We start from the raw sequence: 19,149 nt of genomic DNA on the forward strand, positions 1-19,149 counted from the left end.
ATCAAATATTTAAGGAAGAAATAACAATTCTATATGATCCAGAAAATGGAAAGAACTGGCATTCATGACTTTCAGTTTTTCTTAGAGATCCTTCAAGAACAACAAAAAAGGTATTTATTTTCTTGATGAGATAAAACTCATTCTATCGCAATACCACATGGGTCCACTGACCCTCTCATATATACTACGGGGTCTTAGTGATCTTGATTTCAATTTTACTAGATCGATTTCATTATCCTAAGAAATGGTCAATCATTACTCATTGTTTCCAACTATCCTAAGAAACGAGACTAAAACTGCAATAAGAAAACAAAAAATGAGGGGAATCGCCTAGCTGAGGACATGATATTGAAATGAATCACTCCCCAGTCTCCTGATTGCACTGCCCAAAGTATACCAGCATCTTTCAAGAAGGTATAAAAGGAGACAGCGACACCATCTTTGTAGTCTTCTGTTAGTTTTCATTGAACACAGTGAGAAATTCAGAATGCTTATTTCATGCTCAAATGGCAGAGGGAAGAAAACTGAGATAAGAAGCTGTTTCCCAATGATCAGATGAACTGGAAGAGGAGTGCACACAGACAGAACACTCTGGATTCCAGTGATGATGGTGAAACTGATCATATAAGCCAAATCTCTTAACAAGTGAATGATATATTTCTAAGAACAAAAGGTAAATTTGGTATTTTAAATTCAGCTAGTCATCCAACAGGAAGGACCTGATCATACAATATTTTGTGACAAGAAGCTGGAGCGTCTAATTTTGCTAAAAGGACACGTGACAGTGTTGTTTCATTGTCTATGATATACATGCACCAAAATGCACTTGATGTGGGTTGTCAGTAGATAAATGGACAGGCAGGTGTTCTTAAACAAGGGAAGAGACTGGAAGGGAAGAGATAATATAAAAATGAAACAGGTCATTGGACCAATCATTTTAATTAGTATTTATACATCTAAAAATGAAAATGTTTTGCAGTTATGAATCAAACAAGATGGTCTTACTCTCTTCAACCAATTTACAACCCTCAAAGTTTTCAAAAGTATTGTGTTTTGATAATGTCATTGGCAAGTGAAGAAGGCCCAGAAGGCAGAGGTGCCCCAGCAAGAGGTTGGGATGACTTCCAGAAAGGGATGGCACTGAGGTTTGGCTGGTGGAGGAAAGAGAGGCTGGTGTAGTGGGCGGGTGAAGGAGGGTGAGATCTCTAGGCAGAGAAAGGGGCCCCTCCAAACGGCACCCTGGGTTCACATCTTGGCCCCCCACCCATCACCTGGGTCCCTTATCTGGAAAGTCAACTAGTAGCCCCCCCCCCCCCCCGGCTTTGAGGGTATTAAAGGATATGTCTTCACAAAGCATGGGCATGGGGTCTGGCCATGGGAGGGTCTGGATTTCTAAAGCAGAGCCTTAGTTGGGGTCTCTGCACTATCTCTACCAGACCCTTGGAGGCCACACTGGGTCTCCCTGGGCTGCAGGCTCTCCTCCTTTACATCCATGCTCTACTCTGGGGCTGCTGAAGGATCTTTCTGCAGCACGATGTGACCCCCTCCCTCCATAGCACAAAACCCTCTCCTGTCTACTGGTAAATGATGAACTCCCCAGCTCGGTTCTCTGGCCCCTTCTCAGCTGGCCCTCCTGCCTCTCCAGGATTCCCCTCCTACCATGCCCCACCGTCCGTGCATGCCACTTCTGCACACATATCCTCTCCTCATTTCCCGAATGTGCTCGACATTCCCACCGCAGATTTTGTAAGTGCCGCTCTCTGGCCTTGAACCGCCGTCTGGTAGTCTGCACCTGACAAACTCCTACTCTCACCTCAAGATCCCACTCAGATGTCCCACTTTTCCTGTGCGCCTCAAGCAGGCTTAGCTGCTCCCATCTCTGTGGTACTTCAGACAACCTTACATTTCAGTGTAGCTCTTTATTTTTGTACCTGTCCCATATACGGCCATTACCTCCTTCAAAAGGAACCTTATTCATCTTTGTATCACCTCGTCCCGGGGCAACATCTAGCACATAGCAGACCCTCAGTAAATATTTGTTGAATGAAGGCATACATACAAATAAGAAGGCTGAGTCATTTGAATGGGAAGATGGCGCTTTGTGGCTGAAATTTTCTAGGTTCATTCTGCATACATTCTCCAGAAAATTCTTTGGGAAGGATATTTTTGTATTGTTTTAATGTTAAGCAATCAAGTCTCATATTAAAACTCCTCAGAACTTGAGCAATTGGAAGCAGGTGTCCAATTCACATGCTATATGATCATTTCACTTAGAGACTACAGTTGTTTTCTTTCTGGCTGGCTTTTCTTAAAGTACAGGCAAAATAAAACCAATGAATTCAGAGAGAAAAACTAAAGAGCAGTATCAGAGGGCTTCTGCAGCCTAGCCAAGTATCATGCAATTTGGCCCAGCAATGGGGGCTCCTGAGGGCTCCCCGCTCCAGGGAGCTCCCTTGCCTGGTGGACGGAGTAGGTCACTGGTACCTCAAGGGCAGAACAGCCTAGTGAATGTTACTATCATGCAGAAAACACATCTCTGCGTTATCGTAGTGGATGGTAATGCTTCCAAAAACAGTAGTATTGGTCCAGGAGTGGCTGAATGGTTTCTTCATTCAAGCTTGTTGGCATTCAACAGATCTCAACGGGGTAGATGGTATTGGCATTGCTGTTACTGCTTAAGGGGGCATATGCTCTCACTGGGAGAAATGGAGGAGACAAATGGAGTTCCAGCCGGGCTGGACATGCAGACTCCCCTCCTCACCGGGAGGGAGGCTGGCATGGAGTGGACAGGGGCCGGGGGTGGAGCACTGCCTGGGAAAGAGCTGGAAGGGTCCTTGCATCTCCCCAAACAGTTGCACAGCTGACCCCAGATTTATACAAAGAAAAAGATATTCAGTCAATCCTTGAATAGTGAGGGGGTTAGGAGCACCAACCCCCACAAGTCGAAAATCCCCAAAGAAGTTCTGACCCCCCCCCCAGATTAACTACTAATAGCTTACTGTTGACTGGAAGCCTTACAGAGAACACAATCGATTAGCCGATATTGTATATATTACGTGTATAAATATGCTGTATTCTCACAATAAAGCCAGGGAAGAGAAAATGTTAAGAAAATCATAAGGAAGAAGGGGCACCTGGGTGGCTCAGTGGGTTAAGTGCCTGCCTTCGGCTCGGGTCATGAACCCGGGGTCCTGGGATCGAGCCCCACATCAGGCTCCCAGTTCAGTGGGGAGTCTGCTTCTCCCTCTGCCCCTCCCTTCCTCATGCTCTCTCGAGCTCTCTCTCTCAAATAAAAAAAAATCTTAAAAAAAAAGAAAATCAGAGGTGCCTGGGTGGCTCAGTCGTTATGTGCCTGCCTTCAGCTCAGGTCATGATCCCAGAGTCCTGGGATCGAGCCCCACATGGGGCTCCCTGCTCCGCGGGAAGCCTGATTTTCCCTTTCCCACTCCCCTTGTTTGTGTTCCCTCTCTCACTGTCTCTGTCTGTCAAATAAATAAATAATCTTAAAAAAGAAAGAAAATCATAAGGAAGAGAAAACACGTTTATAGTACTGTACTGTATGTATAAAAAAAAATCCACATATAAGTCAACTTGCAGGGTTGAAGTATCCTGTGTTGCTCAAGGGTCAACTGTGTGTTTTTGTTTTTTTTTAAGATTTTTTTTTTTTTATTTGAGAGAGAGAGAATGAGAGAGAGCACATGAGAGAGGGGAGGGTCAGAGGGAGAAGCAGACTCCCTGCTGAGCAGGGAGCCCGATGCGGGACTCGATCCAGGGACTCCAGGATCATGACCTGAGCCGAAGGCAGTCGCTTAACCAACTGAGCCACCCAGGCGCCCCAAGGGTCAACTGTGTATGTATATGTTTACATTCACAAGAAAAGCCTGAAATGATACTCAGTTTCCAGCAATTACCATAAGGGGTTCCGTGGTTCCCCAATTCACACAGATTGCGTGGGCTGACGTGTTAGTAGCTGGATGAGTGTTCTCTCGACAAGTGTTAGTGTGCAGCCCCCCGGAGTGGCCCAGCACAGATCGGACAAAGGGCAGGGTGCCAAGAGGTCTTGGAAGGCTGAGCAACACGCATATACACCTGACCCCCACTTTATAAGAGAAAATACGTAAGTATCTGTATTTGTGTGCCTTGAAAGAAGACTGGCATGATTCACAGTGAAATGCCAACATGATGCTTATGGGTGGCTAGGTGAGGTTGTACCTTCTAATCTGCACCTGTAATTTCTAGCTTTTTTACATTGATCGCATATTCCTTGGGTGATTCTTCTGGAACCACCAAAAAGACAAAATAATTGCTCCCGGGGGCAATTCTCCTCCCCCCCCACCCTGTGGGCACAGCGGGAGCGCCGGACTGGGTGCGGGCAAAGGCGCTGAGCCACACTGCCCTCTTACCTAATGAGTCTTTGAGGCGCATCATCTGTTCTGAATGTTCTCTCCTCACACAGATTTCGAAATTCCCGATAATTTAGAGTGACGCTGAGTCTCAAGCCAAGAAGGCCCAGGAAACGCTCAAAGTCTTCGTCTTTAAGATTGAACAGTAAGTGCAGTAGCAATCTGTGAAGATCATGCATGTTGATTATGCCATCCCTGTCAGTGTCTATTTTAAAGAAGGCAGAGTAGGGGTCCTAAAAACAAAACGCACACGTCAAAGCACTTCCTTCTGAACCCCGCCGCCAACACACTTACAACCCCGCACAGACGGACTCGTCTCCAGAATGAGGAAGGGGCAGCCTTCCCACTCCTGCTTTTGGGAGCTCTCACTCCTCCAGGAATATCCTTGCCATGATGTTTTTCCCAAGAAATGATAAACCATGTTCTCCGGTGCCCTCTTTTAATGCAAAGAGTCCAGGAAAAGGGACAAGAAGGGCTTATCTTTCCCCTCCTCTGTTTATGGTACTGCTCCTTCCAGCACCAGAAGTAAGAGGATGCTGGAGCTTTCCGGGGCAGAGAAACATCTAGATCTCCATGTTTCTACAGAGGGTTCATGATGTTTGGCGACTTCTGCCTACAGGACAATGAGCGCAGGACTGGATGGCCCCCCGAGGGGCCACCCAGAGGCCAGGGCCTGGTGTTTGAGGACCGTGCCGAGGAACCAGCCCCGGCTGAGTTCCGCGTGCCTGCTGCACCCGCAGGACGTGGCTCGGGTGCGCCTGCTCAGTTGGTGCCGCACGAGGGCACGGCCATCCCCATCCTGCAGATGAGGAGATGGGGGCTGGGAGCGAACTTGTGATTTAGAGGCCGTGCTGCCCTCCTGGAGGCGGGTTGTTTAATTTCAAATCCCAGCTCTGCTACTTCATTTTGGGGTAACCTTAGGCAAGATCTTTAACCTGGCCACACTTCCATTTTCTCATCTGTAAAACGGGGATGGTGAAAGTCCCTACTTCCTGGGGTGGTGGTGAGGGTTGAATATGCTAATGTATGCCAATCACCTGGCACGTCTTCTAAGCGCCCTAACACGTTGTCTGCTACTATGACTGCTGCCCAAGGTCGGACAGCAAGTGCCTGACACTCAGGCTTTGAATGGGCTCTGTCTCGGCCAATGCCCGTGCTTCCCCCGAACGCGCTTCCCGTGTCTCAGACTTGAAGAGTCGACAATGTGGCCCCAGCACCCCTCGTCTCCATCCGTACTTGACGCAGCCCCCCCCTCCAGCTGCGGGCTCGTCTGGTGACTCTGGAGGCACTGCAGTCCTACCTGCATGTCCCGGGATCTGCCTTATTTATAACAAAGCGAGACCCGCTGTGACTCAAGTGTCTAGTTCAGACGTTTTGGGATTTTGTGGAGAGATCTGTCTTCACTCCTGCATTCACTCGGCACCTCCTATGTGCAGTCACTGCGCTGAATGGTATGGAGACCGACTTCCAGTGCTGCCCCTGCCTCTCAGGGGCACCACCATCCAGCAGGCAGGCACCTGTGTCACCACCGCTGGGGACTTGCTCGGGGTGCAGGCCACCTCTTTGCGGCCGATTCCCGCGACACCGCCAGCGCCAGGCCCTCCCACACCCTCCAAGCTCACATCTGCAGGGGCTCTGGAGCATCTCCGCTTGGATGTCAAACCAAACAAGCCCCAGGTCAAGCCCCTGACCTCTGAGCCCCGCCCTCAACTTGCTCCTCCTCGGCTTTCCCACATCCAGAGGTGACAGACTTTTTTTCACAGACCTTGGCATCAAGCCCGGCCCCTGCCTTCCTTGCGCGCGCCGCCCGGTCCCAGCGCTGCTCCCCAGACCCCACAGGAAGCGCACGAGGGGCTGGGGGCACCCCCACTGTTGCCACCACCCTCTCGCACAGCCCAGGTCAGTGCCCGCCGCACCTCTGCTCACCCCGCCGGCTCTCTGCCGCACGCACAATCCGGTCCTAAGTCCCGCTACGGCCCCCAAACCCGGAGACCCCTCTGCCCTCATTCCTCTCCTCTGCCCCCTTGCTGTCCTGGGAACGTGCCAAGCCTGCCTTGGGCATCTCAGGGAATTCCCCACAGTACCTGCACCCTTTGGCGTGTCCGCTCCAACGTCACCTCTCAGGGAGCATCTCCTGACCCCCTCCGGACAACGGCACCCTGACGGGTCCCTGACACTCACCCTGCCTTACTTTTCTTCATAGAGCATGTAACCGCCTGACAAACTAGAGACTTATGCCTTCACTGTCTGCTCCCTTTCTGGAAGGTAAACATGTGACTGGGGCTCTGATCTGTTGCTTGTATCTGCAGCTCAGAGTGGTGCTCCATAAACACCTGTGGAATGAAGCTGGTGGGTCTGGAGAGGGCAAGTGTTTCCTGAGCACCTATTACGTGCCAAGCACTCTGCTGGGCGGACACACATTGTAACTACAACACGGTCCCTGACATCAAAGTTCTCACAGTCCAGCGGGGCACAAAGGCTGCAAGCCAATGAGAGCAAGTCAGTGTGGCAGGTGCCAGAAGTCAGGCGTGAGAGCCGTGCTCACTGCCAGCCTGGACTGCCGGATGATGGGGACAGTCCACATGCCATGGAACCCACGTTGATAATCTTCACAAATATAAAAACCTTCATCGTTCCCCACATCTCGGTCTTTGGCTCCCCAGAACGAAGACTCCTAATTTTATGGGAGTCACACAGATGCAACCTCTACTAGACATGTGGCTTTGGGTAAGTTTCTCCCCATATTAGACCCTTGGTTTCTCCATCTGTTAAATGGGGATGCTAATGCCTACTTGATAGGGTAGTGTAAGGATTTAAACAAATGAGGCCACATAGGTAATCCTTCCAGTTCACTGCCTGGCATGGAATGTGAGGTCTTTTATTCATTTAACAAATACATATCGATCACGTATTACATGGCAGGCACTGTGGTGGCTGTTTGAGTTACTGTGGATGATTCAGGAACAACTCAGCCCTAATGTCTCATAGGATTACAAGTCTACGTGCACTTGTGCTGGGAGGGGAACGGATGGCAGCCGATCTCCCCACAGATCGGAAGGTGAGGGGAAGCACGGAGCACTTAAGAAAGATCAGAGCTTGGGTAGGAGTTAACTGATCAAAGGGGTTGGACTGGCAGTCCAGGCAAAGGAACAGAATGTGCAAAGACATGAAGGTGAGGAAGAACACTGGCTGGAGTGTGAAGTGAGGAGGAGAGGGGTCAAGGTGCAGCTGGAGAGGCAGTCCCAGCCAGTGCAGAACTGGGGCCCACAGGCCAATCAGGCAGGACTGAGGCCAGTCCTAAGGGGACCAGCAAAGGGGCTGCTCTGATCAGGGCTACATGCTGAGGCCAGCCCCCAAGGTCCAATGTCGAGGACAGACCATGAAGTGAAAAATGAAGTTGAGAAATGTATGTATAGAATGATCCCATTTGTGTGTATGGGGGGGGAGGGGTAGGTCCTGACTGTTTTAAAATATAAACCTGAATCCATGGACAGATGCCTGACCCTGCAGAGACGTTGTCCCTGGGCTGAGGGAGCCCACAGGGGCCAACAGAGAACCCGTGGTCAGGTCGTGTCCCTGGGTCACCCAGGGGCTCTCTGGGCCTGCTTTCCTCAGCACCATCAGGGAGAAAAGATGAATTATGTCCTCAGCTCTTCATGGTTTTTGGCCTGAGCTGTGGCTGTGACCCCAGCTGAGCGCTGATATGGCCTCATTCGGCTACAGAATTACTGGGCCGACAGCAGCAGCAGCTGTGATTGTATTTTAAACTAATTCAAGTCAGGTTTTTCATTATTGACGAGGAGAGACGTTCAAGAATTTCTCATGAATAGGAACTCAATAAAGTAAGTAAAGTGACTGTCCCTTCCCATTCAAAAATCAAGGCACACACTTTGCCTCGTTCACGCCCACCTGTGAGGACAACAAGCAAATGTGCAATGACCCCAGACGTCACCCGCATCCTAGTACAGACCATGCAAACTCTGGCAGTTAGAGGTTCACTTCTTTGTCTCAACCACTAGATTATAAACTCTTGGTAGGATAGAGTGGGTGTCAGTGAGTGTTCATTGAATCAGTTCACTGTGTAATTATTTAAACTAAAGATCACTGGGAAATACGGGACATGTGTGCGCTGTCACCAAGCTTCATGGGGACCAAAGGTAGGAAAACAGTGGTGCAAGCACAGAGCTTGGCTCTCCCCACTGAGTCCCCCCACCGGGAAAGGTGTGCAGAGGAGACAGGTGGAGGGAGAGGCCAGAAAAAGGGGTCTGGCTTGCAACAGAGTGGGTGAGTTAGTGCCCTGGGTAAGGGCAGCAGAGGGGTGCTGTCCTGGGACCCCTCTGGGGCACTCCAGCCCTCTGCTGACGGGCGCAGAGGGGACGCTTGATCCTGGGGCCTCTCTGCCTCCTCTTCTGCCCTCTCGCCTTCAGCCAGGCCTTCCTTCTTCAGAAAACCAGGCTCTCGACCCTCTACCTGACCCTGGCCTGCTCTGTGCTCCCCGGGGCTGGGCATTCGCTCAGACTGAATAGTGAGGACCAGCCCTTCTCCGCATACACTTATGGGGACCACAGCTTTTCAAACCAAGGATTAGGATGCAGGGTCTGATGGCTGGACAGAATGTTCAAAGTCAGAACCATCCTGCAAATCCAAGCTAGACAGTCATCATAAATACATTTATTTTTAAATGGGAGCTTGGTAACCAAAATGCATCTCCAATTGGCAGTCAGTGCGGGGAAGAGGCTTCAGAAACACAGAACCACGCGGGGGCTAGCTCCACTCCCAGGTTGCTCCCCACCCTTTTCTTCTGGACTCACCCCCTCCTCGCCCACGTGCCCCTGCACACCCTGGGGCCTTCACCCTATAGCTAATACAGTCGGCTTATTAAATTGATCTTCCCCCTTTAATTGCTCCTTTTACTTCTCACCACAGCAGTTAAGTTGTTCTTTGCCTGCCTCTGTGTTTCAATGGCTACTGTCTATTTCTCCTGTCTTATCCATTCCAGCTTCCACATGCAACCCATCCTACCGATAAGTGAGCTTTTCCCTGAAGCCCATGACCTGTCCGCCACCTGCCTTGAGCAACCTCCCTCTTTTAGTGTTTGCTCCTTCCTTTTTCTGGCCAGCACATGCTGGGGGTTTAGGATTTGGTTCAGGAGCCACCTCCTCCAGGAAGTCCTCCTTAATGGGGTGTTTTCCCTGTGCCTCCATAGCAGGCTACAGCTCCCTCGACAACCGGCAATCCCATGTGTCTGAACCATCTGCGTCTCAGAATGGATGGAGCTCCTACCTTTCATCCCCAGCTTTTAGCAGAGATTCCAGCCTATCGTAAGTGTATAATGCTCATCTGGTGAGTGGATGGGTGGTGTGAAGACGATGGATGAATGGATCCTAAATTCCCTGTAACTCAGGTTGCCCAGACCCTCCCCACCCCATCCCCTCCTTATTTCTCCAAGGCCTTTGAGAGGCAGAAGGCAGAGCCAGCAAAGTGGCAGCAGGGAAGGACCTCAGGGAGGGGAGGGGATTGCAGAGTTAAGGCCGAGTCCCCCTCCCCAGGAAGGAGAGAAGGGGTGAGCCTGAGTCTGTGGTGTGTCCCATGATGAGCCGAACATAACGGATTGCCGGAGTGACAGCCTGCATGGTTGAAGGGCTGGGAGCATGGTGGGGGGGGAGGTGTCCAGATAAGCCAAGCAGTAGATAGGTCATAGTTTACCCGGAAGGCTTCCTTCAGTCTCTGGGGGAACTGCTTCAGGCATTCTTCAGCGGTTATAAAGTAGCTGTCTAAATTATTCTTTGAAAGAACTGGAGTCTGCAATGGGGTCACTTCCGGCCCCTTCATTTTAGCATCTGAAACAATGACATAAACCAGAAGACTTCCATTAGTGGCATGCCTACCTCTTTATTTCTGTTGCAACCTGGATGTCTTCCTGTCCCAAATCCTGCCTGAATACTCGACGGGAATGAGGCTCTGTGAAGTGAACTTAGCATTAACTTGGTTATGATCTGGTTTCTTTCCCTTCAGTTTCTTGGACATTCTCCCATCACTGCAAGGACTCGTTCTCTGTATGGCAGGGCCACGCTGTCGGCCAGCACACCGCGGCCACCATGCCCGTCCGTTTTTCCAACAGGGCAGGACATCTTGCTCATCCCTCCATTCCCAGAGGCAGTGAATGAGAATTCCTGCCTGGTTTTGGTTCCTAGCCTCGTGCCCTAAACATAGCAATGTGTAAGTCAATCAACATTCATTAATCCACCAGGTGTTTCCTGACCGCTTATCTGCTGGACACTGTACGAGGGGCCTTCAAGTATTTGCTGGTCTTTTCAACAACCTGAAGAGGTGGATTCTCTTCTTGTGCCTCGTTTACATGCAAGGATATCTATTATTTTGCCCATTTTACATATGAAGAGATGGAGGTTCAGGGGGTTCCCCCAACTTCCCCAAGGTCACAGAGTTCATGGACAGCAACACTGAACTCTGGCCCGCCAGATTCCAGAGCCCGGCAGGCTAATTACTGAGTTATGCCCTCTCTCTCCCCTAAAACAGAGGAAGAAACTATAATCTCTACTTAAAAAACAACCTATTTCCACCAGGTTGGGATAGTGTGAGTGTGGCCTTGTTTAAAGCCAGGCTACAAACCTGGGACTTGGTTTTAGATGTGGTTCTCTGCACGTGTCGCCACCACCCTCTCTCCACTGCTGTGGTCTGTAGGATGGAAGGTGGGCTGAGCATCTGGAGCTCGTGGGCATCCTATGGTCCAGTCTTGAACCTGGCTTTTACCTCACCTTAACCTGGGCTTGGAGTGGCCTCCTCACGGTCACTACACCTGGCAGATCACACCCTCCCCTGCTGCTTAACTCGCCTCTGCTGTGCGCACCCCAGACCCTCGCCCTGGAGCCAGCCTGGGGCCTAGGTCTCTACCCCCACCCCTGTCAGCGTCTGGCTAATGCAGGAAGATAGGCAGTGCTGGGGGACTGGTGGGGGGCAGAGAAGGAGGAGGAGAGTGGGGGGAAAGAACAGGGGTAGGGAGGAAGCCAAGAGCAGTTGTTGGCTATTGAGTCAGATTTTCGCTCTGCAAAGGACCTGCTGCTCTGGGACCTGGGGCAAGTGACTGACTGACTCACCTTGGGCCCCACTTTCTCACGTGAAAAATGAACTCACCTGGCACACTGGAAGCACTAAAATAAATGTGAGTTCCTTTTCCTTCTTTTTGTGCTCCTTCAAAAATGTCATATACCCAAAGTGTCAACATTCTAAAATTCTATGGCTTCTCGAATTGCCTGTTTTTCCGGCACGTGGGACCTCCCCTCCCCTAGGACAGGACTCTAATGCTAGTCTGCGATGGTCAGAAGGGACCTTCGCATTTTCCCAGTGAGGAGTCCCAGCTGCCACTGTCCCTAGGGGAGACCCATCACACTGCACCGTCATCTCCCAGACTGAACATGAGGATGATGGCAAAATGTCCTGCCCTGTCCAGCCCGACTGCATTTGCAGCAAAACAGAAGAGTATTCTGTCAACGTATTTGTGTGATTTCTGTAGCTTTTCTAGAGGGCTTATTTGTCAGTCTAAACTTCAGCAAGAGTGGAGACCAGGGGGAGGATGACACGGCAGAGAGATGGGGGGGCCGGCTGCTTGTCCTCTCTCTGCCAAGTGTGGGGCAGGGGGCAGAACAAGAACAGGGGCAAACGGGAGGCCCCCGCTTCCAGGCTTGACTGCGCTGTACGCCACGAATTTCCTGGCAACCGCTTTGGGGCAGGGGGAGGGGAGGGACAGCAGCTGAGTGATCTTGGGCGTGTCGTGGAATCTCTTAGACTCTCTGTGTCCTTCTCTACAGAAAAGGAGGAAGGATGCTTGCCTTGGTGGTGCACGGGTGCCGCTAACCACAGACAAACAGGAGCTATTCTCAGGAGGAAAAATCTCAAAGGACAGGAAGCGTGATGGAAGGAGCATGGGCTTTGGAGCAAATTTTAGAAACCGTGTGTGCTCTAAGTCTGTAGAAGTCTGTAGAGGCAAAATTCTGCACTCACAGTTTGGTTTAGTGAAAAGAAAAGGCCGAAACACAGTCAGACAAAAATCAAACAAAAATGTCTGTTTCTAGTCTTAGAACACACACTGTTTCCGCATCTCAGCTCACGCTACTTCAACCCACAGCCTCGAGGCACCGCTCAACAAGCCTGGAGGTGCCACCAGCCGCGTCCCAGCAGGGCTGGCGCTGGAGATTAGCTACCTTCAAATCCTGCTGCAAAATCAAGATAACTCATTCCTTCTTTCTGATATCCTATTTTTGCAGTCAGCAGAGCATACTGGTCGTCATCCATGGGCATTCCGCTAGCCTCCAGTACCTGGCAAGGAAGAAAGTGAAGGGAGAGGCCGTTAGGTTGTCGCAGGCTCTCCCTGCTGACTGAGTCCCTCCAGCCCCGCAGCGGGCTGAGCCCCTCCAGCCCTGCAGCGGGCTCACCACTGGGGGCCCTGTGCTCCAGCCTGTGATTGTTACTCATCTGCCTCCACCCACAGGCTCCCTGCGGGTGGGGCCCTGGGGGCCGGCGGCGGGGGGGGGGGGGGGGGGGGCTGGCTCCCTGGCCCAGTGCAAGGTTTGTTTGTTGAGCGAGTGAGTGAACAAGGGAGTAACTGGGCTCCTGGCCTTGCACTCAGCAGGCCCGGCCCTGGGGGTTGCAGTCAGCGCTGCAAACCTTTCCAAAGGCCACGCCTTCCAAGACATCCAAATTCACATCTGCTGGCACTGCCATGAGTTTCGAGTCTCCTAAAGTGGGATTTATATTCACGTATATCCTAGGAAACATGAACAAAATAAAGCAAGGTGGTTTGAGGAAGGAAAACTAAAATTTTTATTGAAGTTTCATTACGATCCACAGTTTAAGCTGCAAGCTACTGCGTTTTTTGTGGGGGAGAGCGCATCCATGGACCCTGTTCTCCTCTCCTTACGGGAGTGCACTCACTGAGAGTCACCCATGGTCCCTTCCTTCCACCACACGGAACCTACTGCTTACTAATGGTTTCCACTTTGTGTGAGTGGTTGGACGGGTGGAGGGACAAATGAGAAAACGCACTTCCCTGCATTGCACATAATGAAGTGGAATTATCTAGATGATGCCTTCCTAGGAGAAACTGATTAGCTGGGCTGCTCAAGGAGCAGATGCCGCACCCCTCTGTCAGTGGCCGGTAGGCCAACAATGTGGCCAGTGTTACCTGCCTGCAAGTGAATTCCTCCCAGAAGGGATGCTGAGGGGAATATAGGCAGGACAGAAGATACCATCCCTGCTGCTCTCAAAGCACCACAATTTAAATTAGAAAACACGGGTTTTCTTCCAGAAAAGGACATTGAATCACACTTGAAAATGTGTGCATCTCAGGGCCAAAGACATCCAGGATGGCTGAACTTGCCCAGGACAGATGAAAGAAACCTGTCTGGGAGAGCAGAGAGTCTGGAGATGGGTTTTGAAGGAAGAGTTTGTCTGTGTTTTCAGAGGGGAAGGGGACATGGAATACAGAGATCAGCCATTAACACAGGTCAGGGGCTCTGGTGCCACAGAAGCCAGCGTAAGTTGGAGAGCAGAGGACAGTAGGGTCAGTGCCACACTGACTGCATTCTGTGGAGGAAGCTGAAGGGGGAAAGGAACAGGGGATGAGATGAGACAGTACTCATCACTGCCACCACCATCATCACCACCATCATCACCATCATCACCACCATCACCATCATCACCACCATCATCACTACCATCACCACCATCACCACCATCACCATCATCACCATCATCATCACCATCAGCACCACCATCACCATCATCACCATCAGCACCATCAGCACCACCATCACCATCATCATCACCATCAGCACCATCAGCACCATCATCACCACCATCATCACTATCATCATCACCATTGTCACCATCATCACCATCAGCACCATCGTCACCATCATCACCACCATCACCACCATCACCATCATCACCACCATCACCATCATCACCACCATCATCACCATCATCATCACCATCAGCACCATCATCATCACCATCAGCACCATCATCACCACCATCACCGTCATCATCACCATCAGCACCATCATCACCACCATCATCACCATCAGCACCATCATCACCACCATCAGCACCATCATCACCACCATCACCGTCATCATCACCATCATCACCATCAGCACCATCATCATCATCATCATCACCATCATCAGCACCATCAACACCACCATCATCACTATCATCATCACCATCAGCACCATCATCACCGCCATCATCACCATCATCATCACCATCATCACCATCATCATCACCATCACCACCATCACCATCATCACCACCACCATCACCATCATCATCACCATCAGCACCATCATCATCACCATCAGCACCATCATCACCACCATCATCACCACCATCACCATCATCACCACCATCACTATCATCACCACCATCATCACCATCATCATTACCATCAGCACCATCATCATCACCATCAGCACCATCATCACCACCATCACCGTCATCATCACCATCAGCACCATCATCAGCACCATCATCACCATCAGCACCATCATCACCACCATCAGCACCATCATCACCATCAGCACCATCATCATCATCATCATCACCATCATCACCATTATCACCACCATCATCACCATCACCACCATCACCATCATCACCATCATCACCACCATCATCACCATCATCACCACCATCATCACCATCATCATCACCATCATCACCATCATCACCACCATCATCACCATCATCACCACCATCATCACCATCATCACTATCATCACCATCATCATGCTTATTGCCTATTACATGCCAGGATTGTGCTGAGGTCTTTATAGATATGGAGCCTTCTGCCTCGGCCTCTCCAGACCAGAACTGAGGAACGTAAACCCACTGAGCTGCAGCAGTGTATCCACAACTTGTGTGCTGTCATTGGCTCCTTCTGTTTGCGTGCATCCTTCTCGGTGTGTGAGACCAGGACCCAGGGAGCTGGCACCACTGGCTGTTCTTATTCTCAGTATCAGTGTCAGTAATGAACAGAATGCGACAGTGGTTTGCTGTAACTGTACTGGCCCAGTTGGTCAGGCCCTGGCCTTGCCGTGGCTTGTGTGTGTGAGTTAAAGTAAACAAGCTGCAGGGTGTGTCTGGTGTGGGATCGGAAGCCGAGTGAAAAGGGAAGGGAACGCAGGTGTGGCGTTGCCTGCAGGGGCTCGGTGGAGAGCAGCACTGGAATCCAAGACGATCCCAAAGGCCCGCCTGGGGACCTGAGCAGCGGCGCTGGCTAGGAATTCTGATGGCTCTGCGCCATCTGCGCGCGCACCCTGTCCCAGCTCTGTGGGAGAGCCTGGCCCAGCATGGGATGGCAGGAGTGTTTCGATGGAAAGCTGTGGCCCACACAGAAGCACCCAACCGGCAAGGGGACTCTGAAGAGGATAGATTGGTTGCTTTCTTTGAAAAATAACTTTATATTTTGAAAACAATTACACATGAATTATTCATTGCAAATTCCTCCTGCTCAGTCCTTTCACAAAAACATATGTATGGGTAGTAAGGAAATGTCTGTAGGCAAATGTTTCACAGCCTGGAGGCTTGTGAAGCACCACGGAGGTTAGGCGTGCCTTGAGCAGCCTGTCCAGAGGTTGCAGGCGTGCAAGCCCCGACGGGCACAGAGCATCATGCAGGACGCAAAACCCAGAGGGTGTGAGGACCAGAAGAGGCAGCATGCACTTTACAAACACACGTGTCCCCAGAGCTTTTTGCACACTCTCATTTCTAAGATGAACACAACAGCAAAGCAACCAGATTTATCATGACCCTTGGAGGCAATTTACCACACAGTGTAAACCTAAACTGCAGCATTTATAAGGCAGATTTCAAAACATTTAACCATTCAAGTCAAGTCCTTTGGTCTTTTCTATGAGGCATTTCCCTAAGAAAGTTCCTCAAGGAGTGACAAGCCATGGCCCTGGCATAATCTGATTCACAAAATCGTCACTCCCGCCATCCCCGGGATGTCCCTTAGATTGCAGACTGGTTCTTCCACAAGAGGCCACATCACTCCAGGGAAACATCCACCCATCTCTCCGTGTGAGGAATACTTGTTCACTATGCCTTTTTGTGTCACCTTTTCGTGATCGTCCTGGGGATTATAATATATACCCCTACCTTTTCACAGGCTATTTTTAGAGTTCATATTGAACCACCTCACATAAAATGAAGAACCCTCATGACCATCTAGGCCTTACCCGGCCCCCTGTCCTCTAAGCTACTCTTGGTCCTTTGTTCCATGTCTACATAGATTAAAAGCCTGAGACAATGTGAAAATGTTTGCTTTAAGCACTCATATGTATTTAAAAAGATTTTTCCATTTATTTATTTGAGAGAGAGAGAGCACAGAGGGAGAGGGAGAAGTAGACTCCCCGCTGAGCAGGGAGCTCAACGCAAGACTAGATCCCAGGACCCCGGGATCATGCTGAGCTGGAGGCAGATGCTTAACCGACTGAGCCACCCAGGCGCCCCATATGCCTATTTTAATTACAAAAAAAAATAGCCTTCTGTATTTAATTGGATTTGTACCATTTCCAATATTCCTTATTCCTTCTTGGTCATCTGAGCTCCACCTGGTATCAAACTCCTTCATCCTGAAGAGTTTCCTTCAGCATTTCTTACAGTGAGGATCTGCTTGCAGTAATGTGCTCAGAGCATCGCAGATAAAAGCCCCTTGCATGAGAATACTGCCGGTGGTGGGTGTTCCAGGGACAGTGGCTCAGGTGTGAGAGTTTAAGTTGGCAAGCGTCTCAAACAGAGTCCCAGCTCTGACCACCTCATGACAAGGGCCAGAGCTGGCCTCACAGCTGTCCACACTCCTTCCTGCCCCCAGGTGGTGATGGAAACTTCACAGGTGTCACTGAGAAAGAGAATCTGACTGAAGATCTACTAGGTGCTGGCCACTGCACCAACTTGACTTTCACACATTATCTTAGTGATTCGCAGTGTTCCTCAATGAAATATGACCGATTCCATCTTACAAATGAGGAGATCAACGTTTAGGAAGAAAGCTAACTAAGCCACCTGCTTCCTGGAAAGACACAGCTGTACGTGGCAGAGCAGAGGTGTGGACACATGCTAGCCGGACACCGTGGGACGGCAGCATCTTGTAACGCAGCACTGGGGGAGCCTGATGGCAGCTGCTTCCGCCTCACCTTTTACAGATGAGGAGCCCGGAGCCCAGGGGCGCACGGGAGTAGTGTGCGGACGCCCCAGTAACTCAGGTGCGGGTTACTGTCCAGAGATGCTTGGTGGCCAATGACAACAACCGAGCACTGGTGACAGTCTGGATTCAGAGTGGAGGCTTCTGGCTCTAGAAGTAACGGGCTGCACAGCTGCATGCTGGGAAGTGTGTCACTCCCCATTCAGATGACACAGCCTGTGCAGCCTGCAACGGATGCCACTGAAACTGGGTTTGGGTGTCCCCCGAGCCTTTATGTGCCACATGTTTGGGACAGGGTTGCAACAGGAACAGGGACTCCACGAGCCAGCTTCTGCCTGACAAACCATCCAAAGCCCAGTGGCTGACACAAAAACAAGCATTTACTCTCACGCTCATGGATGTGCAGGTCAAGTGCAGTCTTGGTGCATATAAGATGGTTTGGCTAGGTGTTTCTGATTCAGGCTGTGGGCTGACTGGGCTTGGCATCAGGCTGCAGGTTGGGTTTAGGCCTGTTCCGGGTGCATCCATTCTGGGGATCAAACTGAAGGGACAACAGCTACCCTGGGAAAGCTCTTCTACTAGCAGATCGTGGGGGCACAATGCCAACCTAAAGCACACAGCAGATCTAAGGCTGCTGCTCAGGCCACATCCACCGCACGTCATGTCATAGAAAGCCACATGACCAAGCCCAACATCCCTGGGTAAGGGAAGCATCCACTGAGATGGTGAACAACGGAGGAGGTGGGGTGGAGGATAATGACAGGTGCACAAGCTCTGAGGGCCTTTCCAGCTCTCTGCATCTGTGAAATTCTATAAACTTGGGGGCAATGCTGTGACCTCTGGAAACATACCATGATCATAATCTGACCACACCTCAAATCTAAAAATTTCTAGTCCATAGGCTAGATCTGTCTGGTCCACCTGATCTAATTCTACCTGATCCCCCAGTGATGGTATTGCACCACATTTTCAAAACCAATCCTTCCTCCAACCTTAGCGCCCAACTCTGGACCTTCAGACAGAGCAATGGCTTGTCAACAGTGATCACTGAGTTGTAAAACAGTGGTTCTTCTTTTCTCTTTTGCTGCAGGCATGATGATGACAATGATGATTTGGTTTAGACTTTTAAAAATATATTATCCCCGTAGAACCCAACAAGACTAAAATTGTGTTCTGATGGCTCAGAAAGATAAAATGCTGAACCAAAATTAACCTTCAAAAATTGTGAAATGCGATAGCCTCAGTGTGATCTGACACCTTTTCAACATCAAAGGGAATTGCAGGTGTAACGACTAAATTGACCAGACACGTAATTTTAGAGGCAAATATCCAGAACCTGTTCATTCTTGCATACATGTGTAAAATCTTAGAGTTTTCCATGGGCAGATGCTTAACAGATTGTGAAGACTGAAGATAAGAGCAGATGAGCCATTCCTCCTTCAGAGGAGGCTGTTCTCAAGTCCTAGGGTCGGATCTATTGTCCAACGGGCAAGTGGACACAAGCTGTGAGGCCCAGAGCTG

General features: G+C 50.3%; 1 protein-coding gene across 1 annotated transcript in view; it reads right to left on the reverse strand.

The window, feature by feature from the left end:
• Positions 1–19,149, reverse strand: part of EFCAB6 (EF-hand calcium binding domain 6) — a 231,154-nt gene that overhangs the window by 74,912 nt on the left and 137,093 nt on the right. The window contains exons 17-19 of the mRNA XM_078076716.1: positions 12,623–12,737; positions 10,110–10,243; positions 4,404–4,636 (exon numbers count right to left, since the gene is read on the reverse strand). Coding sequence (XP_077932842.1) covers positions 4,404–4,636; positions 10,110–10,243; positions 12,623–12,737 — 482 coding nt within the window. The remainder of the gene's footprint in view (positions 1–4,403; positions 4,637–10,109; positions 10,244–12,622; positions 12,738–19,149) is intronic.

This window comes from Halichoerus grypus, chromosome 6 (genome assembly GCF_964656455.1).
Source record: "Halichoerus grypus chromosome 6, mHalGry1.hap1.1, whole genome shotgun sequence".
Lineage (NCBI taxonomy): Eukaryota > Metazoa > Chordata > Mammalia > Carnivora > Phocidae > Halichoerus > Halichoerus grypus.